This window comes from Mustela lutreola, chromosome 1 (genome assembly GCF_030435805.1).
Source record: "Mustela lutreola isolate mMusLut2 chromosome 1, mMusLut2.pri, whole genome shotgun sequence".
Lineage (NCBI taxonomy): Eukaryota > Metazoa > Chordata > Mammalia > Carnivora > Mustelidae > Mustela > Mustela lutreola.
The window spans coordinates 89,727,616-89,754,043 of NC_081290.1; the positions used below are offsets into that span (position 1 = coordinate 89,727,616).

Below are 26,428 nucleotides of genomic sequence, written 5' to 3' on the forward strand. Positions count from 1 at the left end.
GAGCCTACAGGTGAGGAATATGCCCTAAGAGCTCAAGAGAGCTCCAGTGATTAGGAATCTGGCGGGTTCTGGCAATGGAAACTTTTGAAGAAGGAGAACAATATTAATGAAGAGTTGTTTTGCAATTAAATTAGTGAGGTGTATGGAAGGAAGCCATCTAAGAGGATACTTCTTAAAATTATTATGGTAGCAAATGAAAGGAAGAGATTCTTGGACTGGGTCGTGGTAGGAATTATACATAGAAAGGTATCTATATTTCTATAAAATAAATAGATTGAATTAATACCTGTAATGATAATACCTGTAATGTAATACCTCTTTGTACCATATCTTGGTATACAGACAAGACGTGTAGTTGGCCCTTGGTGGCTATAATGCTATTACTTTTATTGAATTGAGGTTTTAAGTGGTATATTAATTTTTTAAAATTATGGAGTTCCTAAATAGGCATGCTGTGTCTTATGATTGCAGTTTAAGTGAATGTTACCATGTTTTAAAATTTAAAAACATTGTCTTTCCTTGGTGCTATTCAGGCCATCATGAAATTGATGATTAATATTCTGGAGAGATGGTTCAATTAAATTTCTTGCCTGTTGATCAGATAAGCACTAAAATTTATGATTGTATTCTGAAATCTTCATTTGTTGCTTTGGGTAACTCTTGGCAAGTGGTTTCCAAACTCTGGAAATTGCCACTTCTGAGTTAATTTAAAAAGCGACCTCTCTTTTGTTGAGTGTCTCTGTTGTTTTTCATTTATTTTTGTTGCACAAAGAGTAACAATTGTATAGAAGTTAATTGTGTTCTTAATTAGAAATAACTTTTTTATAGTTTCTGCAGGTTTGAAATTAAAAATCTTCCAAGGATGCGCTAAATATTATAGAAACATCTTTTAATTAACTGTAGCTGATGGTTAGATTTGTTCAATAACTCGAACTTTTGCATCAAACCTTTCTTGACCAGAAATGATGACTATGATCATCATTTCCATTTCCTGCATGGAATTTTCTAAGATACACTGTTTTAAAAATTACGAAGATTCTTTTCATTGTAAAAACCAAAACAAAAAAATGTAAAACAGTATTGAATATAGACTACTTTTCCTCCCAGCTTCTAAACGATAACCATGTAACAGTTTTATGCATATTTTTCCCGACTTTTCATGAGGGTTCTGCTTATGTAAAAATGCATACACACACACATACATGTCTTACACGTTCTTCTCCCTCTCCTCTTCCTTCTCTCATTCACCTTACCTCTTTTTCCTCCTCTTGTCTCTTCCTCCTTAACAAGAGTGGTGATAATGACAACAGAGGGAAGGCTTTGTTCTTTGTTCTCTCCGTTATTGAATTTCACTCTTTGGTGGAGCTTATTGTCCTTGTCCTTCAGTCCCCTTGCCTACCACCAAGGTTCAATAAATTCAGGCTATGCTTTGCTTCTCTTTATCCTCAGCAGCCAAACTAGGAGCCCTCCCAGAACAAATCCTCAACTATGTAAAAGACAGCAATTCTGGGTGTTTCTCCTGGGGACAGCGAGCTAAGCAGCCCCAGTTCTGGCCTCCCTGGTGATTGGCCGAAGGCCCAGAGGGGCTTTTTGTACCAGTTCATTCCAAGTGTGAAGTTTCTCTGGGGTTTCCTTGGGAAGTAGGTTCTTTGTAACATTTTTCTTATGTCTGTTATGGGTTGAAATTTCTTCTGAGTAGTTATCTATCATTTCAACCCTGATTTCTAATCTTCTAGAATTTTGAAAAAAAAAATTGATGTATTGATATTAGAATTTCCTTTCTTTTCTGCTTTCCTGTCATTTCAGTGGAATTTAGGTACACAGGATGATTTAGTCAATTCTTTGAACCTCTCAGGTGCCTCGTCTTTTTTCTGTTTCTGGTCTAGGTTTTTTGGAAATTCTTTTAGGGTTCATTTGCTGTTCCTCTGGCTTATATTATAAATTGTAATTTTTTTCCTTCCAGTTTTGGATTTAATATTAATCATAATTAGGTCATTGATAGCACTTTGTTCTCTAGGCGCAGAAATGATGCCATTACTTAACAGATTTCTTCTTACTGCATTTACGGACCTCCACAAGGTGTTACTGCATTAGGCAAATTAACAATGTGAAATTCACTTTTAGAAATATAAATAGACTTTCATTTGCTATATATAAATGTCACTATCAGTAATATATATTTGTATTTTATTTGCCAGGTGACTGAATGTTGTCAGTTTCCTTTTTCAGTATCTAAATCAGTTGGAGATATAAAAAACGGGCACATGGTACTCAATGTATCTTAAAATGATTTCTTCATTACTATTAGAAACAAATGAGTGGATCAACATTTTAAAAATTATTTGTCATACAACAGCATATTTTTTAATTTTGTCTCAGGAAGGAGAAAACATTTTCTATTTGGCAATTGAGGATATAGAAACAGATACAGAGCTACTGATTGGCTACCTGGACAGTGACATGGAGGCTGATGAGGAAGAACAGCAAATTATGACAATGATCAAAGAAGGGGAAGTTAAAAATTCTAAAGGACAATCAACAGCTGGCAGAAAAGGTATTGCCTCTAACTGGTGATCTGAGAGAATGGAAGTTGTAGGAGAAATACGGTTTGAACTGTGGGTGAATTATAGTTGCATTATCATAGGGTGTTGTCAAAATAGTTGTGGTTAGAACGACTCTCAGAGGATATCCGGCTGTAAGCCCATCTTTATTCCAGCAGGAGGAGAATGGCGGGCGTGGGTGATAGATGTACCCTATAGGACTGCTAAGGTCAGTGCCAGCTCCTGGCTCTCACTGCTCTCCCTGGTACATCTGGGGTGGCGAGCAATGAGGAATTTTGTACTCCAGCCCTGAATCTGCCACTAATCAGTCTTGTAACTGAGTAAGTCACTAACTCTTAGAGACGTTAACGTTCTCATCTGCACATGGGGAAGGGCAAGTGCAGAGGTGTCCAGAGGGCACTGCTAGATGGAACCTCTGGGATTATTCCTTGGCCTCCCTCTTGTTAGAGATCCTTGGAGAATCTGGAGCTTCTGGAAATCTCTTTCTGTTCTGACTGTAGAAGCCTGCAGAACTGTTAGATAGCTTCAGCTGGGTAACCAGAAACTGTGTGTGGACTGTAGGTCTGACCTGCTTTGATCAGGCCTGCAATCCAAGGATGTCGCTTGTTTGCCATCTGCTGGGGAATAATCAATTATTATTGGAACTTGTTTCTGTTATGTTGTGTTTTACTCCTGCTGGGGTTTGAAAGAAATATGAATGATGTTATAGGTATTCACATTTTGTAATGGGCTGAAATTTACCAGAGGGTATTTTCCATTTTGTTTAGCAAAGCCATTTCAGAAGTGACACTAGTTTCTTTAGTCACCATGGTCATAATGTCTTTCATAAGAATTTCCTATTCGAACTGTATGTTACTGGCTGAGAAAGTATAAGGATTCCCAGCATTGCCAGCCTCTGCTTGTGTTTTTTTTATTTTAGGTGGATTATTTAAGGGGAAGATGAGGACAGGCTTTCTGTTCTATCTTTCAAATATGCATTTTGCAGTTTTGCATTTCAGACTTTGGGTGACTATTTCTGATTATTCTGTGTTTTCTTTTTGAGGGGTATTTATTTATTTATGTGAATTACAATATTACTGACTATTCCCTCTGATGTACTCTATACTAGTATATACTTTTTTAATGTCACACCCCCGGGCACGTTATTATTATGTCCACTTAAAAATGAGTCTCCTGCTTATTTATTATCATCCTGATTTTTCTTCAGTTAACAAATACCAAATTCCATTACTTTTGTAAAAATAATCAACAGAAACTTAGAGACTTAAAAAGTATGAATCAGTTAATTACATTATTAATATTATTGCTATTTTTATTTTAGAAATTAGTTTTTATTAATAAAAGCAACTCTCCCAGTAAAAACCCAGAACATAGAACAACAAACCCATAACACAAAAGAAACAAATAATCTACTCAAATGTCAAACCATGGAGAGTTTAGTTAAATAATACGGTACACTATTTTTTTTAATTGAGAAAATGTTGAATGGAAAAAAAAGAGCAACAGACGAGATTGCATAAAAAGTATGATCATAAATGTAATTATCAGACTGTGTGGAAGATATGAATGGACAAAAGACAAATCAGACTTGAGAATTTATTAAGTGGTTTTCTCTTCCTTACAGGATTCTTGGTCATTTTTACTTTCTTCACATTTTCTAAATTTTCTAAATCTCATTTTATTTAATAAAATTTTAATATAAGAAAAAAATCTGTAATGTAAATAATGTACTTTGAGAAATTTGGGCGGATCTGTGACAGTCCATAGGGACTGACAAGCCAGAGACGCAGTGGAGCCTCACTATACCTACCATAATGAGTGCTGTTTTTATGACCTTGGTCTTTTTCACATGTATGTGAGATTCCCCTTGGTGATTCCACGTAGTTTGCCTTGGTTGGATTTTTTTCTCCTTGTGCACTCAGTGAACTCAAGATGACCTGTTTCATGGAAAGTTTTTGCTTTCTCATTCAACATTTGTAAAATCTCTTTAATGTGAAAAGTGAACATTATAGGGTAAATTAACAATTGATTTTGATTTTGATTTTGTATTAATTTGCTGGAACAAGAGGAAGGAATTAAATGATAATGTATTTCTCTCTAGTAACACTTCCTATTATTTTTCATGGACAATATTTTTAATACTCATAGAGATAAGCATTTATTATTCTGATACTGTTAAACACAATTTTGATTTTAAAGTGAAACTAAAATTGAGCAATTCTTGGCTCTTAATTTTTGTCTTATAAATCTGTTTCCTTGTCAATGTGTAGATTGCCTTGGCCGTAAAGAGGACTATGCTTGTCCCCAGTGTGACTCGAGTTTTACCAGCGAGGAAATTCTTGCTGAGCATCTTCAGACATTGCACCAGAAACCTACCGAGGAGAAAGAATTTAAGTGCAAGAACTGTGGGAAGAAATTCCCAGTTAAGCAGGCTTTGCAAAGACAGTGCGTATAGCAAAGAATATCAAAATTATAAGCTAATACTTCTTTATTCCATTTGATTTGTTTTACAGTTTCTAACTTGTGCATGTATGCGTGTGTATGTGCATGCATGTGAGAAAGAGATAGGGAGGGAGGAAGATAGTAAACGTTCTATGTTGTCATTGTCATTAACTTATCTTAGTTTAGTATGTTGATTTTGAAACATTCTGACTATGAACTTCACCGAATGAGCATTGTTTATGCTAATAAGTCCTTGTCCATTTAATTTTTTGCCATTAAATATCAAGCTCATTGGCTTACTAAGCTGAAATTCAGTTATGCATAATTCAGTGCTCTGAGGTTACAGATCAAGTTTCAGTTGTCTACGTTTGATCTTCTTAGAAATCAGTAAAAAAAAAGTTTAAGAAATGGAGAGAGTTCAGAGTATCAAGGAAATGGACATTTTGGAAAAGAAGCACTGTTTATTTCATGACAACTTAAGGGGAACAATTTAAAGATGAATAGGTAAAGGATATGACATTAAGATCCATTAAATGATCCCACACATTGCTTTGCATCCTTTATTATTTTGACTTTATATTAATAGCATATTGTCTTTTTACTTAAATATTTTACACTCATTAAAAGTGAGAGGTAGATACATCTATTTTTATTTTAAGAATGTCACTTCGTATATGAGCAAGAAATCTGTAATAGAGATGTACTATTTCATTTTTTTATTCATTGAAGTAAAATTCTGAAGCGTGCTATATTTTATATTAAGATAATTTTCACATATTATATGCATCCATGTTACTTATGAAATTTGTGATGAAGAATTTCTGCTCAAAACTTAAAAGAAGTTTTATAATAGCAATAGATTAAACATTTGGAAATTCTGTTACAGGCTTTTGGAAAAAAAAAAAAGCATGAGCTATATACTTTTTAGTGAATAGACTTTAAAACTGTAATCTGGGGGTACCTGGGTGGCTCAGTGGGTTAAAGCCTCTGCCTTTGGCTCAGGTCATGATCTCAGGGTCCTGGGGTCAAGCCCTGCATCGGGCTCTCTGCTCAGTGGGGAGCCTAACTTCTCCTCCTCTTTCTCTCTGCCTGCCTCTCTGCCTACTTGTGTTCTCTGTCAAATAAATAAAATCTTAAAAAACAAAACAAAACAAACAAAACAAAACAAAAACAACAAAAAAACCTGCAGTTCGGTCAGCTTTTATTGAATCTATACCAAATATATTTTTGCTGAGCTAGTTCTTACAGTTAAATGAGGTACTGATCAAAATTTTACAGGGCAAAAGACAGAATGAAAACAGAGATCACAAATAGGACTTTGTTTAAAGTAGAGAGATTTTCTTAAGTTTTTGTCTTACATTTCCAGTTTTTATTTATTTATTTGTTTGTTTCTTTTTTTTTTTTTTCTGTCTTCCCTCAGTGTTCTTCAGTGCCCGGCGAGAAGCAGTCTGAAGGATTCTTCACGAAGCTTTCAGTGCTCCGTCTGCAGTTCTTCCTTCAGTTCAGCATCAAGGTTTTGTGTCTTGAGTTCTCAGATGGCTGTTACTTAATTGTGGGTCATTTTTAGCATGCATGTTTTCCATGCTTTGTTGTGACTTAGTATCACGAGGCTGCAGTGGGATTTTAAGTGTTTCCTTTTTACCTGCTCAGGTAGTACGTGAGATGACCCAGAAACTCTGCTGGAGAGCTCGCGTTGCAAAAGCTTGGCCATGATGTAAGAATTAGTTAAGTATGGCCTCACCATCTCTTCTCCCTTTTCCTCTTGCCTGGTTGTCTTGCAGTTTTGAGCAGCATCAGGAGACCTGCCGGGGAGATGCCCGGTTTGTGTGCAAGGCCGACAGCTGTGGGAAGAGGCTGAAGAGCCGGGATGCTCTCCGAAGACACCAGGAAAATGTCCATGCTGGTGAGAAGTCCCTGCAGGGTCGTTCTTAAAGGGGCCTTCTCTCCCTGGGCTGCAGTGATCTGTTTTTAATTCTTGCTCTCAAGGAGAGAGCTTGCTTTTCCATCGGACTCACACAGATGTGGAGCTCTGGCAGGGGACTTTTTTCTTTCACTGAACACTGTTTCTTGTTCAAGTTGATTTCGACAGTATTTGTCATTTTTCCTATGTCTAAAGTAATCATAGCTGGAAACCTAAGCTAGAACCTACTGGAGCTTGGTAGGGGGGGTGTATTAAGAATCAATATTGTGACAATTTACAGGTGAAATACAAAATTTCTCTTTACAGAAACATATTTTAAAACTATTGCGTAATGCTCTCATGCCTTAATATTTTTACAGTAAAATTCCATTTTTTAAATTTATATTTCTTCTGTATTGGAGAAAATTACTGCATTTTGACATGGGAATTGAATGTATTTGAATTAATAAGGCAGATACTATTTGAATGCCTTCTAATGGGCAGCTAAACAATAAAACAAAGACAACAGTTGACTGTCACTTAGATTGTATCTGTTTAGCACATGGTAAATGTATTTTGGCTCAGGGACTAAATCTATGGCGCCGAGTTGAACAGATGGCTGTAATGTCAGAGTTAACTTTTCACTTCCTCGGTGTCTTTTCCTTAAAGGAGGCCAACCTTCGTGGAACTCCTCATATCCGCCTGTACTTACGCTTTTCTCATGTGTTTACATTTGCCCTTGGCTTCTGGAAATGTGTGGAAAGATGTCTTTCTGGATATGGGGAAAGTGGATTTCTCTTCTCCTATCTTGTTTATTCTCACATGTGTGAGAACAGGATAATCAGTACTCAGCCTCCATATCCTATGTTCATTGTCCAAAAAGTATCTCCTTTAATGTTAAAGTTACATAGAAGCAACTATGAGTGTGATTGCTGGCTCCCACTTGGCATCCCTGGGTGGGCCTCGTACTATGTCTGAGCTCTGTATGGCAGTTCTAAGCGGTAGAAAGGATGGCTTGCAAAATACAGCTTCAGGATGCTTTCAGTAGGACTTTACAGTGTTCTGACTTCTTTTTTTTCCTTTTGAAGAATATACGGGTGATTTAGGGAAGATGGCATTTTCCTGAATTCATTATACTTCGGCCTTTCCTGTGCTTACAAAAGGCAGGCATAACTTTTTGATAGACCTGTCTTCGTAGTTTTTTTTTTTTTTTTAAGCTGTTATGTTTAAAATGCTGTTCTTAATTTTCTCCATCCTTGTCTGCTATGTATTATAACAAATCTTTCATGTCATTTTTAAAGTTAACTTTGCTGAACTAAGTAAAAAACCAGATGCATACTGAAACTCTGGAAACTTGCATTCTTGTCATTGGGCATGTGGTCTTCAGGCTGTGCTATAAGCATAATTTCTTTGAGGCTTCTTGTAATTGGCCTTGAATATTATAATATTATTGATTCTGGAAATTCATGTTGACTTTGTAGGAAATAATTTATAAAAGAAATTATTTTTATATTTCTATGTTGTGGAAACATACAAAATATGGAATGTACTATTATTAATCAGAGGTTACTATATGTACCTTTTGTTGGGATCAATACATAACAGGTCTCTCATGCATAGCCCCTCTTTTGCTTCTCCCCTTTCTTCGGTGTGATACACAAACATTTGGAGGAAGAATATTCCACATTCACAATAGCAAAGCAAAGCAGTGTTCACACACATGATTGTAGAACGCCTGGCAGAATACCTAACCCATATTGTACTGAAACTCACAGTACTTAGATGACTATGTATTCAGTACGGTTGTATTAATTTCTCATACATCTTCTACCATCATAAATAATGTGTTCCTGAATGTTTTTGAAAGTTGAATCTGAAACTCAAAAATCAGACTTACCTGAATATAGCAAAACTAAAATAGTATAAAGTGTAGTTACAGTTTGGTAGATGCTCTTGTCCTTCAACCTAGGGAAGCTGGTAGAGTGGTGAGGACCTTCAAGTTACCCAAGAGGAAACCGATGAAACATAGAAAGGCTGGACTTCCTTAACCCACTTCCATTATTTTCTTCTGTTTAGGTTCTGTGGATACTAAAACCAAGAGGTTTTGTATTTATGGGAGATAACATTTGTCTGTACTCTCAGGCAAATTGTCATAAGCTTTAAAATTTTTTTTTTTTCTCAAAAGAACTGGGATTTTAGTCCTAGGATGAAGAATAGAAGACATGAGGAGGAAAGGTTGCAGGGTAGGGATGAGGTACGGTATACTGCCTATGATAGCTGGAGGGACAGTGGCAGGAAGATGAAAGTAAAGTAAGAGGTATGGTTGGGGATGTCTCACTTCTTTTTCTCTTCTCTCCCTCAGCCTCTGACCTACCTATATGGAAAGGATAGGATCTAGTATCAAGGGGCAGCTGGTTTGAGGGATAAGATAGAACAATACAAGATTATGGATTGAAGGAGGGAAATGCCAGCTAGTAGGAGCTGGAAAAGAAGGAATATTCTTTCTCAGTCGACCTTCATGTATTCAGTCTATATGTACAGAGAATACTGATTTTGTTTGCGAGGATTTTCTCCCTCAGTAGCCAAATTACTTGTCATTCACTAAGAAAAATTTTCTTGGCTATAATATTCAGCATGCTAAAAATAGTGCTATTATTTTTGAAATAAGTAACTTGAAGAATAAGACCAAAATTCATATTTTTCTTTTTCTAAAAGTGTTTTTCTTTCATAAATATAGTCGGATGATAAAATCATTCTGTAAAACTTAAAAAAAAATTTTTTTTTCCCCAAAATAATGGATAATGGGGGAGGAGATGGAGTTGCAGTTGAGGTGGGAATAGCCTCGGATTTGTCATTGCTGGGGCCAGGTGATGGATACATGGTAGTTCCTCATACTATTTTTTACTTTTTGTATATTTGAAATTCATTAATTACACATTAAAAAAACCCACTCCAGTTATTTGTGGTAGTGCAGATAGTACTATTATTACATCATATTTGAAAAAATGTTTTATTGAGTCTTCAATCCTATAACCACTGTGAAATTTGAAATATGAAATGAACTACTATAATCACTATGTAGGAAGACAAAATTGGGCTTGTTTTGATTTGTATATTAATATGAATGCCAGTATAATGTTTTATTGTACTTGATTTTATTTTCTGGTTTTTAATATTAATATGAGAAAGTATATATTCATAGATTTTGCAGGAATCTAGTTCTGGAAAGAATAATCTATGAATTCCATCTTAAGAAATCCATATGATTAAATGAAATATTCTGTTAAAATTTAAAGCAAGTAGCAAAATCAACTTATGAGTTAATAAATCCCATAAGTTTTTTTTTTATAAACACATGTGATTAATTTCAAGTACAATTTTCCATGTAAGTGTGCTTTAAAAAATTTTACATTAGTTTATGGAAAGGTGAAAGACTATTTAATTTATGTAGAAAGTGGTATATCATGCTGAATATTTTTCAGATTTAAAAAGAAAGGGTTTAAAATGCAGTTTAATGGATGTAACTATAACACTGAAAGTTTTAAAATTCTAAGTTAAGATGAAATACCTGTTTAGAAATGATGTATCACCTAGAAACATTGTATCTGATGCTCCTTCTAATTTTCTCATTTAAATCATGACAGCATTTTATTTTCATTTTAGGAGATCCTAAGAAAAAGCTCATATGTTCAGTGTGCAATAAAAAGTGTTCTTCGGCATCAAGCCTGCAGGAACATAGAAAGGTCAGTAAGATAAAGATTAATGCTCATCAGAATATAAGATCTTTTAGTCATTTATAGTGTCTGCCATGAAAATTTTTAGTTGATTTTTTATACTTATAGAGACAGAGTTTTGTCATTAATTTATATACTAACATATTCTAAAATGCAAGGCCAATAATGCAGAAAAGTAAGCTCTTGCAAAAATAAATTTTGAGTTATCACTCAGAATTAGTAGAAATATTTCTCCAGTACAAAGTGTGACATCTAGTTGAGCCTGTCACTGCAACACCTCATCCTGGTTTCAAGCTTTGTCAGTTGCTGTTTGCTCAGGAAATACCATATAATTGATGAAAACATGTAGTTTTGTGCATTTATAATATGCACCGTAATAACACTTAGCTGTTTAAATGGATGCATATTATGGTTAAATCTGGCAAAACAAAAACAAGAGCTCTCTTGTTTTGAAGAACTAAAAATAATGTACAAGTATGTCAGAGGGTTGTTACTAGGAGTGAATGGTTATATTTGCAGAAAATAAATTTAATACATTTTGTAATAAGCATAAAACTTACTACGTTACTCTTTTTATGTGGAAATTTAACCGGAAAAATATACTGTAGTTATTAACCCTAACAACAGTAGCCCTCATTAATAGAATTTACAATAGAATAGAACTAAAGTAGAATTGCAATTTTTGTTTTTATTATAGCAAAGTCTAGAAAAATTCATACTATATCATATTGTCTTATATTGTAATAACAAAGAGAAATGATTTCTTTAATAATTTCACATATTGTTTTGTCAGAATATCTAAGAACATATAATATTTTCTTTTAGTGATTTAATATCGAAGAAGAGAAGAGATGGTACTAGTGAATATAAAATTTTACTTTTCTTGTGGTTTACAAAATTAATTTATCTTTTTATTTGTATATTGCTATATTCCAAAGTAATCTGACAGACATTAAAGTTCATATGATATTCAATCTGATAGCTCTAACCATGTGCCATGGATTAATCTACAAACATGTGAGATAGTTAGATGGAAAAGATGTATGTTATATGTTATATGTTGGGTGATTGTGATCCTCAGGGAGAAATAATGGAACAAGCAGTGGACTGAGACTGAGGACAGTGGGTGTCATCTTCTTCTGTCCCTAACACTTCATGTACATGGGGTCTCTGTTCTCTCTTTTATTAAATGTGACTTGGAACTTTTCTTTTTCTCTGAGTACCATGAAACTTTTTTTTCTTTTCACTTTCCAAATGGTTTTCTTATGGGATTGTTTAAAAATTATAGAACACTTGAAGAATTTGTACATAATTCTTGTGCACGAACCATGCTTATCTTCACTGTATCATTCTAGTTTTAGTACTTGTACTGCTCACTTCACTGGCATGACTTCTGAATAAGAACCTGGTCTGAGACAAAAAGATTAAATCCAATTGAATAGATATTTTCTAAATATCTTTGTACTTATACGTATTTCCGGTCTGTTTAAATCATAAGAAGTTGAAGTGTAAGATATTTTGCCAAATTAAAGATTTTTCCCAATAGAATGTTTCAGCAAAGTTGGTTGTAGGATATATTTCTGAAAAATGTTCTACTTTCCATTTATTTTTTTCATAATATAAGAATCTTTTCCCCAAGGAATATTTTGGCAGATCTAAATACTACCTGGTGGTGGTAGTGTTGTGCTCAAATTTCGAGACCCCCCAAAGACGACCACCAGAGTCCAGAGTCAAAGCCAAACAGCAAGGGTCGTTTATTACGAGTTCAAACCTGGACCTCCGCGCACTCGTTGCCAGTGACACTAAGAGGTCCTGAACTCAGGATCACAGCACTTTTTATACACTATTTTAGGGGAGGCAGGGATTTGGCATACATCATAGTATCTCGTAACAAATCACTACATACCACGGGAAAATCAAACAGCAACTCCATAATATGACTGGCGTGCTACAGAGCAGCAAAAGGGCTGGGAACAGATTCTTGGTTAGGTCAAAGGGCTGTCATTCTTCAAACTGCTTGGTTGGCACCGCTAGGGTATGTGTCACCTCAGGACTGGCCGGGGTCTCCCTGTCAAGCTACGGGGTGCCAGATGGTTATTATCTCCTGTACCCAAAGCTGGGTGGGGGGTCTGGGACCAGTCACTTTGTCATGTCCAGTTCTGGGTGGGGGTTTCTCTGGCGCCAGATGGCTGTTATCTCTTGGCCCAGAGCCAGGTGGGGGTCCGGGAACGGCCACTCTGCTAAGTTTCATTCTGGGCGGGGGTTGTGTGGTTACAGAGTGCCTATAGAAAGTTTGCTGGTAATTTTCCATCTCCTCATGGGTTAGCAAGCGAAGGTACAGAAGCAGAAATAGTGGTTATGGTTATAATTTAGGCATCTCAGTAGAACACAGCATCCAAGTTATCTCTGCAAAATGCTATTAACTTACTAGGTGAATGTGGCACTTCATTCTAGCATGGCCCCTTTAACTTAGCCTTTCAGAATCCACAGGCAGCTTTTACTGACTACCATTTTTGACTCTTAACAGCAGCTATGTTGAATGTCTAATAGAGTTTGGTTGCAGTATTTTCCCTTGCCAGTAGAGGGTGCTTTATGAATATGCCAAATTACATCATAATCTAGACCGGTACCTTAATTTCTGTATACTATCCTGTGTTACAGTTAGACATATTATGATCCTTCTTGAAAATTATCTAACTAGGGACTTCAGATTGTAAATTATTACCCACCATATCAATTACTAAGCTGGAGATTTTGAAAATTGTGCTTTATTTAGCATTAGGCATAAATAAATAGTGTTATTACTTGTCGTTTTCACTTGAAATCTGATTGTTTTATTCAGCTTTTTGGGGATTTTTAAACATAGTTTCAACCTGAATTTTCCACTGTAAGTAAGATAGTCAATACAAAAATGCTTTCCTGTACAGTGAAAATTCTATTTTGTGATTGTGGAAAATCAGTTCAATTGAACCTTTAAAAATACTTCATTTCAGGAGCCACTGGAGTTAAGAAGTGAACAAGTATGGGTACTATGCTGCAGTATTTTATTTAACAGTTAACATTTTATATATGGATGACTAATTTTAAAAATTTAGTTATTAATATGAATTTCATATTAAAATGAAAATAAATATATTTTCATTTATGTGTGGTTTAGAAGGCACATCATCTTTTTTAAGGATATGTTGTTATTATAAAAGGCACATCTTACAGAAACAAAGAGTTTAAGCATAAGAATCTCTTCATACTGTCTTTAAATAGACATTACCCATAATATCATTGCTCCTTAAACATTGTTGTTCAACCAAAGCCATGGTGAGGGTCTTTGATGATTGAAGAGGCTGTCTTTAAAATGGTTCAGCCTGAAAGTTTTTTGTCTGTACTGCATAGTTCTTGCTTTCTGAGTACTTGTGCAGAGCCCACATTGTTTTCTGAGGAATCCTAGAACTCTCTGGACTCCATATATTCACTGACTGAGATGAGGTGGCACTGTATGTAAGTGGGGATGTAAATTAGACTCCAGTGGAATGACATCGTTCTGCCTGTGCCTTGTTTATCTACCTTTTCTCTGCTCTTCCCAGATGAGGTAACTGACTAACCAAGAGTCAGGGCTGACAGAAGCAGGGGGTGGGTAGGCAGTCTCAGACCTGCCGTGTGATTGAGCACAGAATTAAGGTATAGACTGCAGACCTGGGATCTGTTAACTTTCCCCTAGCTTTTGTTTCCCTGCCTTATCCTTTTTTTTTTTTTTTTTTTACTCTCTCTGTCTTGAGCTCTTCCATGGCCACTTAGATCATGGGATCCAGTCACTAGAATGCAACCCAAGCCTCCCCTCGTGACTCACCGCTGTGCCAGTTCATGGTCCTCTGCCTTGACTTCTCTGCAGGGGCCCTACTTATTCTACAGGGATAAGCATAGTACCCGGCTTTCTGCAGAAGAGGCTTTGCTTCTCTGGTGTTTAGTATTGTGAGCTCTACCTTTCCTGAGGTTGAAACAAAAGCACTATTTTTGAATCTTTGGCAAAACAAGTGATGCTTTTGTTCATTGGGGCGGTTGATATTTCTCATACAAGACTTCTGGCAATACATTCCTTTTAGAACTTTGTGCATTGATTTTGATCATAAACTGGGCTTCTACTTTTCATACTACCTATATGATTTCTCTGATGTAGTGTCTGGATGGGAAAGAGCTAAATTTAATATCCAATTATAATAATTATTTAGCTAGTTGTTTGCTAAGGTTATGCTCCTCCTCTTCTTACTCATTATGGTTTTTGAGCTTTTCTTCTTCTTTTTTTAAAAGATTTTATTTATTTATTTGAGAGAGAGAGTGAGAGAGAACATGAGAGGGGAGAAGGTCAGAGGGAGAAGCAGACTCCCCACAGAGCTGGGAGCCCTCTGTGGGACTCGATCCTGGGACTCCAGGATCATGACCTGAGCTGAAGGCAGTGGCCTAACCAACTGAGCCACCCAGGCACCCTGAGCTTTTCTTTTTATTGTGGCCTTCCTGTCATGTAAGAACCTCACTGTGAGCTAAATGTCTTTCAGAATCATGTATCTTCTTGCCTTTCATGGTAAATAATGTTTTGTTCTGTACTATATATATTTAAATATAAAATGGTTTGACTTCTGTAAAGGGAATCTTATTACCTATAGGTTTTCATATTTCCAAATCTAAATTTGTGCATAACAGAGAGTTAATGGATATTAGGTATAACTTTTTACAGAGTGTAGAAATGTAATATGCACTAAATGGGTCAGCTATTTAACATATTTAAATAGTGTGCTGCAATCTTGTATTTTATTTCCTTTTTTTAAAATTTTATTTATTTATTTGAGAGAAAGAGAGAGGGTGGGGAGGGAGAGGGAGAGGGAGAAACAGACTCCCGACTGAGCAGGGAGCCCAGTGCAAGGATAGATCCCAGGACGGATCAATGACCTGAGCTGAAGGCCAACACTTAACCAACTAAGCCATCCAGGTGCCTCTCCAATCTTGTATTTTCTTTTAATGATGTTTTTACTTGGTAACATGTTCATTGCATTTTTAGTTTATATAAGACACTGTGAACAAATTAGGGCTGAATTATAATACATTGATATTACGGTAACAGCTATCCACATGTTTATACTTTTGTTCTAATTTATTTGGCTTTGACAGTTGACTTAACTGTCCACTTAACCTTTTGCAGATTCATGAAGTATTTGATTGTCAAGAATGTATGAAGAAATTTATTTCAGCTAATCAGCTAAAACGTCACATGATCACTCACTCAGGTAAAATATATATTTTCCATTCAAAATGAAATCACTGTGAAAGATTCACTTTGTCATTTTCAGGAGCTCTGAGAGTAGTAATCAGGAAACCTGGCTCTTAGTGCTAGATTGGTCATTAACTAGTCAAGTGATTTTGAACAAGTTACTTAGCCTCTCTAGACTTGTTTATTTATAAAGCCAAGGTGCTTGGACTAAATGATACACAAAATCTTCAGAGTCACCATTTAATTTTTAATCTACTCCTGTTAGAACCTTAGATTCTGTTCTTTATCTGTGAAAAGGTATCCTACCATTCAAATTTGCTGTGAAGATTAAATGAGATCATCATGTATTGTGCTAGTGTAGTGTTTGATTTTTCGGAGGAATTCAGCAATTATGGTTTCTACCTTTCTACATACTTTTATATTCTAACTAAGGTACTGATAATGTTAATGAGAAATTTATAAATGCATTTTGAGAATATGTTTTTAAAGCTACAGCTTCATTTTAAGCAAGTTTGAGTAATAGGTCTGTTAAACAGATTTTTCAAAAATTAGGTCTGAGAATAAATTTTGTTTTATGAAGTATCTTTCTGTGGTTTAGAATGTCTGTCATTGGAGGCTATTGAAGTCAGAATGTTTTTGAATATCCACTTTGCTTAGAGACAGATATAGATATTTTGACAAATGAAAATAGGAGATCAGACACCCGTGGTCTGTTCAGATATGCTTTGTTTGAAACAAACAGTGGTTTTTAAATCTGGTGATCAACATTACATGAACATGGCACAAATATGAATTTTATACAACAACCTAAGTGTGTTGTTTCTGCTGAGAATTGAAGCTGTGCCCATATGGGGTCCTCTTGTTTGAGTAGGAGGCAGGTCTGTCTTTTACTTTTATCACTGTCAGGCTACTCTTAACATTTGGAATTGTGACTTTGGTTTAAACTCACACCTACTAGTGGATTTTTCATCTGGAAGTAGGGTTTTTTCTTTGAATTCAAATTTTATCCTTAGATCTCAGCTGTTTTATGCATGTAGTTTACAATATGAGTCTATAAGAGAACTAGCTCACATTTCTTTTGTGAATAGGCTCCTATATCTAACAGAAATGGATTGGTACGTAGATTTTTTTTCTCAGTTGTTTCAGTCATGTTTTGGTCGACCTTCCCTCAGAAGTAGTATAAGGTAAGGCTATTTCCCTTTTTATCCTTTACCTTTATATAGATATGAGATTGTCTCCGCTCATTTTTCACAGAAAAACGACCCTACAATTGTGAGATTTGTAATAAATCTTTCAAGAGACTCGATCAAGTGGGCGCCCACAAAGTAATACACAGTGAAGATAAGCCTTACAAATGCAAGCTTTGTGGAAAGGGATTTGCCCACAGAAATGTTTACAAGAATCACAAGAAGGTAAAACCTTATTAATATTATTTTTGCTGAGTTGCTGATTTGATTTCTAATCATTTATTTTTTAAAGGGTTTTTTTTGTATATCTGGACATGATGTACATGTGGAATAGTTAGAGGACGATGTTGCTTATACGTTGTACCTCCTCACTCATGCCATAACCCCACCCCGGCCTTGTTTCTGTCTTCCTCCTCCCACTGAAACTGTTCGTAGAGCAAAGTGTCATCCAGTGTTTCCCAGTGTTGTATTAATTGCAAAGTCTTTTCTTCTTTTCCTTCTTTTTTCTCTAAAATTCTACACCCTTGTTCATGGTAGCTTTTTTGAAATTCTCTTCATCTTTGGTGTAGACTTGGCTAGGTGTTCTGTCAATTACTCTGGACCCTTTCGTGTCTCCTCCCTCAGGAGGTGGACTTCTTCTAGGTTCTCTGTGTCAGCTATATCCGTGACTTCTGCCATCGACTCTATTTCATCAGATCCCAAATGATTTCTTTCTTTAACCCAGTCTTCAGACTCACATTTATTTTTCTTTATTTGATACATAACTGGATATCTTTTAACTTAATGAATTTAGCATGTCCCAGAATGACCTTTTCGTTCTTTATGCCGCTGATAACATCTCTTCTGGAGATTCTCCTTTCTGTTAATGAGAGAAGCATATACTTACTCCTGTCTGTTTCTTTAGTCTTAGACACTTTTTAAAATTAGAAGCCAGCTCTTTTTTAAAAATTGGTTTTATTTTTATCTATGTATGTATGTATTTATTTTTTTTTATAGAGAGAAAGAAAGTGACCAGGGGAGGGTCAGATGGAGAGGGAGAGAGAGAATCTTTTTTTTTTTTTTTTTTTTTTTTGAGATTTTGTTTATTTATTTGACAGAGAGGTAGAGAGAGAGAGCACAAGTAAGCAGAGCAGCAGGCAGAGGGAGAGAGAGAAGCAGGCTCTCTGCTGAGGGCTGAGGACTCTGCTGAGGGGTCGATCCCAAGATCCTGAAATCATGACCTGAGCCAAAGACAGCTGTTTAACCAACTGAGCCACCCAGGTGGCCCAAGAAAGAGAATCTTAAGCAGGCTCTATTCCCAGTGCAGAGCTTGACTTGGGGCTTGACCTCATAACCCTGAGATTTGACCCAAGCCAAAATCAGGAGTTGGAAGCCCAACTGACTGAGCCACCCAGGCACCCTTAGAAGCCAATTTGTAAAGATTTTACCCTCTGCATTGGCTCATCACCCTCATGGTCATTCATTCCTTTGCCATCCTGTCATCCTGATTATTGCTCATCTTCATTACTTTAATACCCATGTAATTAGATTCTTACTACATGTCACTTTCCACTTATCCATCCTTGTAGATAAATTTTCCATAGCACAGCTCTATCACTCTTGTACTCTAATATTAGGAGTAGATTTCCAATGGCTATGTAAGTTATGGTACATGCATGTTACCCTGTCATTCAGAGTCCTCTACCCATGACCTTAGCTTATTTTTCTAGATTTTTTTCTTTTCTCTGCAGTAGTAATACCTAAGACAATTTGACATTTGCCTTCAGTCAGCATGACCTAACTTCCTCTTCTTCTTTTCTTTCAAGTTTTTATTTTATTTTCTTTTTAGCTAAACTCTTCACCCAAAGTAGGGATTGAACCCATAACCCTGCAGTTAAGAGTTACATGCTCTACCGACTGAGTCAGCCAGGTACCCTACCCCTTCCTCTTTTCTGATAAGACTCCAAGTTATGATCTCTGAGTTTCCTTAATTAATTTTTCTTTGCATTTCCTGTGCTTTACCTTTATTCTGGTTCTTATTTCAGAATGTATTAATCTTATCTACTCTGTGTTGATAATAAATAATGTTTTAGCTGAATTCAGAAAATTTGTCCAAAGACATTCAACATCTTAATAATATATATTAAGATGTATTTATGATGTGTTAAAAAAATTGATTTTTAAAAAATGGTTTTATTGAGGTATAAATGGCATACAGTATTATTAGTTTAGTGTATACAAATAATGATTTAACATTTGTATATATTCTAAACTGATTACCACAGTAAGTCTAATTACCATTTGTCATCATATAAAGTGAATACAATATTATTGACTGTATTCCTTATACTGTACATATATCACCATCACTTACTCATGTTATGACTGGAAATTTGTGTCTCTTGATTCTCTTCACCCATACTACCCCTAAAACCCCCTCACCTTTTGGCAAGCACCACTCAGTTCTCTAACTATGAATCTGGATTTTGTTTTGTTCTATTTCTTAGTTCTTTCTTTCTTTCTTTCCTTCTTTCCTTCTTTTTTTTTTGGATTCCACTTATAAGTGAAATTATTAAGTATTTTGTCTTTCTCCGTTTGATTTATCTCATCTAACTTAATACCCTCAAGGTCTATCCATGTTGTCACAAATGACAAGATTTTATTCTTTTCTGTGGCTGAGTAATATTCCATTGTATAGACATGTACTGCATGTTCTTTATACATTCATCTATTGATGGATACTTAGGTTGTTTCCATATCTTGACTATTGTAAATAATCTTACAGTGAATGTAGGGGTACCTATATATTTTTTTAAATTAGCATTTTGTTTACTTTGGATAGATACCCATCTGTGGAATTGCTGGATCATAAGGTAGTTTGTAATTTTTTGAAGAAATTTAGTACTGTTTTCCATAGTGGTTGTACCAGCTTAAATTTCCACCAACAGTATGTGGGTTTTTTTTCCTACATTCTTTTCACCACTTGTTATTTCTTGTCATTCTGATGATAGCTATTCTGGCAGGTGTGAGGTAATATATCATGTGGCTTTGATTTGCATTTCCTTGATGATTAGTCATGTGATCATCTTTTCCTGTTGGACATCTGTATGTCTTCTTTGGAAAAATGTCTGTCTGGATCCTTTTTCCATTTCTGGATCATTTTTCCAATTTTTAATGGGATTTTTTTTGTTGTTATTGAGTTGCATATGTTCATAATATATTTTGGATATTAACCTTTTATCAGATACATGATTTGCAAATATCTTCTCCCCTTCTGTTCATTTTGTTGGTGGTTTCCTTTGCTGTGCAGATGTTCTTTAATTTGATGTAGTTTTGTTTGTTTATTTTTGCTTTTGTTACCATTGTCTTTGGAGCCAGATTTGAAAAACATGGCTAAGACTGATGTCAAGGAATTTACTGCTTATGTTTTCTTTTAGGAGTTTTATGGTTTCAGGTCTTACACTCAAGCTTTTAATCCATTTTAAATTGATTTTTGAGTATTTGGTAGGATAGTGGTCTAGTTTCTTCCTTTTGCATGCGGTTGTCTAGTCTTCACAATACTGTTCATTGAAGAGACTAGTCTTTTTTCATTGCATATTCTTGCCTTCTCTCTTGAACATATACGCCTGGGTTTATTTCTGGGCTCTCCATTCTCTTCCATTGATCTATGTGTCTATTTTTTGTTAATATCATACTGTTATGATTATAGCTTTGTAATATAGTTTGAAATTTGGGAATGTGATACCTCTGACTTTGTTCTTCTTGATCCAGATTGCTTTGGATATTTGAGGTCTTCTGTAGTTCCATACAAATTTTAGAATTATTGTTTCTACTTCAGTGAAAAATGTCATTGGGGTTTTGGTAGCGATTGCATTAAACCTATAGATTACTTTGGGTAATATGGACATTTTAATTCTTCCAGTCCATGAGCATGACATATCTTTCCATTTATTTGTGTCTTCAGCTTTTTTCATCAATGTTTTACAGTTTTCAGAGTACAGGTCTTTCACTTCTGGTTAAATTTACTCCCAAGTATTTTGTTCTTTTTGATACGATTGTAAATAGGATTGTTTTCTTGATTTCTCTTCCGGAGAGTTTCTTATTAGTGTATGAAAATGCAGTGGATTTTTTGTGTGTTAATCTTGTATCTTGAAATTTGATTGAATTCATTTATTAGTTCTAACGGCTTTATTGTGAAATCTTTGGGTTTTTTTTTATATAGCATCATGTCATTTGCAAATAGTGACAGATTTACTTCTTCCTTTCAATCTGGATGCCTTTTAGTTCTCTTTCTTACTAAATTTCTTTGGCTAGGACTTCGAGTATTAAGTTGAAAAAAGGAGAGAGAATAGACATCCTTATCTTGTTCCTGATTTTAAATGAAAACTTTGAGCTCTTCATCATGGAGTTTGGTGTCAGCTGTGGACTTGTTATATATAGCTCTATAATGTTGAGCTGCATTCCCTCAATACCCACTTTGTTGAAATTCTTATCATAAGTGAATGTTGAATTTTGTCAAATGCTTTTTCTTCATCTCTTTGGGATGGACGCACGATTTTTAACTTTAATTTTATTAATGTGGTTTATCATGTTGATTGATTTGTGAATATTGAAACCATCCTTGCATCTCTGGAATAAATCCACTTGATCATGGTATATGATCTTAATGTGTTGTTAACTTCTGTTTGCTAATATTGTGTTAAAGATTTCTGTGTCTTTTTTTTTTTTTTTCCTGGTATATTGGCTTATAATGTTGTGTTTTGTTTTGTTTTCATCTCCTCCACTTCCTCCTCATCTTCTTTTTCTGTGGTGTCATTGTCTAATTTGGGTATCAGGGTAATATTGTCTTTGTAAATTGGTTTGGAAACATTCCCTCCTAAACAATTTTCTTTTGGAAGAGTTTGAGAATGATAAGTATTAAATCTTCCTTGAATGTTTGGTTGAATTCACTGATGCCATCTTGTCCCGGACTCTTGTTTGCTGGGAAGTTTTTGATTACTGATTCAGTCTTCTTAGTATAATTTGTCTATTTATTTTTTATTCATGATTTGGTCTTAAAAGTTTATTTCTGGGAATTTTTCTATTTCTTATAGATCATCCATTTTTTTTGCATGTAATTTTTTGTAGTTTTATGATGATTTGTATTTCTGTGGTATCAGTTTCAACATCTCCTCTTTCTGAGTTTATTTATAAGAACCTTCTAGTTCACTGATTTCCATTCTGATCTTTGTAATTTCCTTTCTTCTACTAACTTTAGGTTTCATTTCTTCTTCTTCTTTTTTTTTTTTCCTAATGGTTGGGAAAAATGTGAGATAATGATTTTGGTCTTTCCAAATTTTTTGAGATTGCTTTGTGACCTAACATATGATTTATCCTGAAGAATATTGCATATGCACCTGAGAAGAATGTCTCTGTATCTGCTTTTGGATGAAATGTTCTGTATTTATCTATTAAGTACATCTGGCATAATGTGTCATGTAAACCTATATTTCCTTATACAGTTTCTCTCTATATGATTTCTACTTTCTGTCTGGGTGATTTATCCATTGGTATAAATATGGTGTTAAAAAACACTACTGTTTTTTAATGTTCTTGATGTCACATTTCACATCTTTTATGTATCCCTTAACTATTGAGTTACTTTTATTACTTTTGTCTTTTAACCTTTATAATTGCTTTATAAATGATTAATTCACTGTTTTTACTATATATTTCCCTTTTTCAGTGAGATTTTTACTTTCATATATTTTCTTATTACTACTTAGTGCCCTTAATTTTCAGGCTAAAGAAGTCCCTTTAACATTTCTTTTAGGTTTTGTTTAATGGTGTTTTGCTTATCTGGAAAATACTTTAGCTCTCCTTCTATTCCAAATAATAACCTTGCCAGGTAGACTATTCTTGGTTGGGAGTTTTTTCCTTTGCAACTTTGAATAATTTATGTCACTGTCTTCTGGCCTGCATAATTTCTGCTGAAAACTCTGCTTATAGCTATATGAAGTTTCCTTTGTACATAACACATAATTTTTCTTTTGCTATTTTTAAGATTCTCTCTTTGACTTTTGACATCTTAATTATAACGTGGGTTAGTGTGGATATCTCACTGGGCTTCCTGAACCTACATGTTTGTTTCCTTTCCCAGATTAGCAAAATTATCAGTCATTATTTCTTCTAAAAGTTTTATTTCACTTTCTTTTTATTCTCCTTCTAAGACCCCTATAATGTGGATGTTATTCTGCTTGATGATGTTCCATATGCTGCTTAAGCCATCTTTACTTTTTTAAATTCCTTTTTCTTTTTGCTGCTTTGAGGAGAGTTCTGTTGTTTTTGTCTTCTAGCTTGCTGATCCGTTCTTCCATTTCATCCAGTCTGCTGTTGAGCCCCTCAGTGTATTTTTCAGTTCAGTTATTATATTCTTCAGTTCTGTGACTTCTGTTTGGTACTTTCTTATATTTTCTATCTTGGCTTTGGTGTTTTCATCCATTCTTCTGAGTTCAGTGAACAGCTTTATGATCATTACTTTGTTTTCATATTTTCACTTCCAATTTTACTTGTTTTCTCTCTTTTTTTTAAATGGGTCTGACCAAAAGTTCATCAATTCTGTTAATTTTTTCAAGGAACCAGCTCCTGGTTTCATTCATCTCTTCTATTGTTTGTTCTCTATTGTGTTCTCTATTTCATTTGTTTCTCCTTCAATCTTTATTATTTTCTTCCTTCTACGGGCATTGGCCTTTGTTTGTTCTTCTTTTTCTAGCTCCTTCAGGTTGAAGAAAAGTTTGTTTTTTAGGATTTTTCTTGCTTCTTGATTGTAGGCCTGTATTACTATAACTCTTGGGCCCAGAAGTATAATCCCCAGTCATGAGATTCCCACCAGCTCCAGACATTGGAGAGATGTACTTTTTGAGGGCCTTTTTTGCTCACTGGCTGTGGTGGGATTGCAGTTGAAGCTTGGGGGCTTGGAGTGCTTGCCCAGCTGGCTATGGCACTACTTGCTTATTGATTTTGGTTAACACATTTTAGCATGCTGTTAAGTAATATGTATATAGTATCTTTTAAAATAACTTGTTGCTTATTTTTCTCTTATACCAGTCCATTGGAGTTATAGTTATTTCAATATTTATTGAGACTTCAAAGCATCATTCTTTCTATTTTAAATCATTTAAAAGTTAGTGACATAATTTTAGCTTTAGCCTAAAAAGGAAAAAAAAAAAAAGTTAGATTTACCAGAGAATAAAAAGAGTTGATTGATAGTGTCCCAAATTGTCTCTGCCTAATTTCTTGCTGACTGCCCTTAGGTTTAACTCAAGCATTAAATGATCAGGGGCAGGACCACATTCATTACTGCTGCTTTGGAATTGCATGACTATAAAAAATTATCTGGCTAGTTTCCTGCTCAGTTTCTGGAACTCTCTTGCTCCATTCTTTGATGAAACTGATCTAACCACATTTACGAGTTTTTCAGTTTGGCTTGTGTTATATGCCATATGGGAATTTGGCACAGGATTTTTGCACCATCTCACATACATTAAGCCATAAATCATATGAAAGTAATAATGATGTCTTGGGAAGGATAGAAACAATGATGCCTATAATTTCCAAAGTGGAAAGCACATTCAATCCTTCTGCTATAGACAAATGTAATTCTGACTGTATGATCCTAGCATGTATTTGGTATGGTTAAGTGAAAAAGTCTAAAATATGCTTCAAGAGTTATGTAGAAAAAGCAGATAAACTTTTTCTTCCATCATTATTCATTAATGGCCAGTTAGGAAACTGAAAAATAAGGATATGCAAGGAAATTAGGGGGGGAAAAAAAAAAAACATCTGAGTCTAACTGATCTCCATCATATAGCACAACCAAAGGTGGTTATTTTAAATAAAATAATTGTTCTTTTGGTTTCTTTGGTTATGTAACTTTTGTATTTTTATTATACTTACTTTATTCATTTTAGCGTCATTCTTCTCTTAACATTTGGATTTGCTTGAAAAGGAAATACTATCTTTCAGTGTGATTATGGCAATATCAAACTTTAAAGGGGTGATTTTTGTTTCTAAAACTTTAATAACTTCTTCCATCATTTTGCCAATTGTATAGGCTCAGTAGGATAAAATTAGTTTTTCCTCTCCCTAATCCTTTTTGACAATTATTTGACCTGAATACTAATTGAATTTTTTGGATCTAGTTAAAATAATGATTGTTCATCTGGATCTAACTAGATCTATAAATCATAACTGGACAGTCACTTCAGAACTTGCAGTTCTAGTCAAGTACTCTTCACCCTCCATTTTGTTCCTTATCAAATTTATTGCAAAGCAAAATGAGAGAAGGTGTATAGTACTCCTCTCCTCCTGCTATAGGCGGGACCTCTAGATGGACTCAGTCATCCTGGATCATGAAGCTGGCACTACATGCTTGATGATGGAAATGAATACAGAGAGGTTTTGTCCTGATGAAGTCATAAACAAGCTTCAGGGGACAGAGGAATGTCTATTCAAATAAAAAGCCTTTTCTGACCCTTTATATAACCCTCCAGAGATGAACTTTAGAAGCCTGTGAGGAACTCTGGTCACACCCTTTCATGGAATAATTCCATTGGGCCTTCTATATTAATATCTCATTGGGATTTCCAAACTCTGGGCCATGACCACTTTGTGTTTTGAAATCAATTTACTGGGTCATGAATGGACATTAAAGAATAGAATAGAAGATATAAGAATAAGGGCAGTTTAATGAAATAATACATTCATGTCTGTATGTGTATGTATGCTGAATTTCAATATAAAAAGTATTTTTTTGGTCATGGTCTGTTTGACAGACATTGCAGATCAGATTTTGCCCGTGTAAAATTTTATTAAGCCTTCTTTAAAGGAAAGCATAAGTCTCTCCATAAATGAATCATGGAGTAGATTCTAAAACTGTATAAAATATGGCATAAATTTTATATAATAAAAAAACTCTTTGAAAATCTCTAAGGAAGGTGTGATGTTGTAGACTGAAAGAATCACTCAGTAAGCCCATCACAGTCACTTTTTCCTTTGACTTTGTACCACATTTCTCCCCCACATTTCTCTCCCACATTTCTCCTCCTTGGTACCACTGCTATAGGTAAAGCCGTGGGTGGTTCATTCAAGGTGCTCAGTTGTACAAAATTATCTATTTTTGTTTTCTGGAAGCACATCAACAATGACGAGATGCTCACACTGAGAGAGCCATGCAGGAATTGAATCTGACAGAGAGAAACAGGAGATAGATGTTTGTCTGAAGCTTTTTTAGCTAATGGCAAATCACTTACCCTACTAAAGCAATTTTTTCTGCAGTGCATGATGAGATAGCACTGTATACTTTCTAACATAAGCACTTTATTTTCCAG

The 26,428-nt window shown here is 34.9% G+C and overlaps 1 protein-coding gene and 1 non-coding gene across 2 annotated transcripts in view; one reads left to right on the plus strand and one right to left on the minus strand.

The window, feature by feature from the left end:
* PRDM5 (PR/SET domain 5) overlaps window positions 1-26,428 on the plus strand; it is a 224,758-nt gene that overhangs the window by 102,750 nt on the left and 95,580 nt on the right. Inside the window, exons 4-10 of the mRNA XM_059169390.1 lie at window positions 2,380-2,554; window positions 4,832-5,006; window positions 6,424-6,516; window positions 6,785-6,906; window positions 10,567-10,646; window positions 15,826-15,910; window positions 17,149-17,306. Of these exons, the coding sequence (XP_059025373.1) occupies window positions 2,380-2,554; window positions 4,832-5,006; window positions 6,424-6,516; window positions 6,785-6,906; window positions 10,567-10,646; window positions 15,826-15,910; window positions 17,149-17,306 (888 nt within the window). The remainder of the gene's footprint in view (window positions 1-2,379; window positions 2,555-4,831; window positions 5,007-6,423; window positions 6,517-6,784; window positions 6,907-10,566; window positions 10,647-15,825; window positions 15,911-17,148; window positions 17,307-26,428) is intronic.
* LOC131822976 (U6 spliceosomal RNA) lies at window positions 11,916-12,019 on the minus strand. Its single transcript, XR_009350430.1, has one exon. It is a non-coding gene; the product is annotated as a U6 spliceosomal RNA (small nuclear RNA).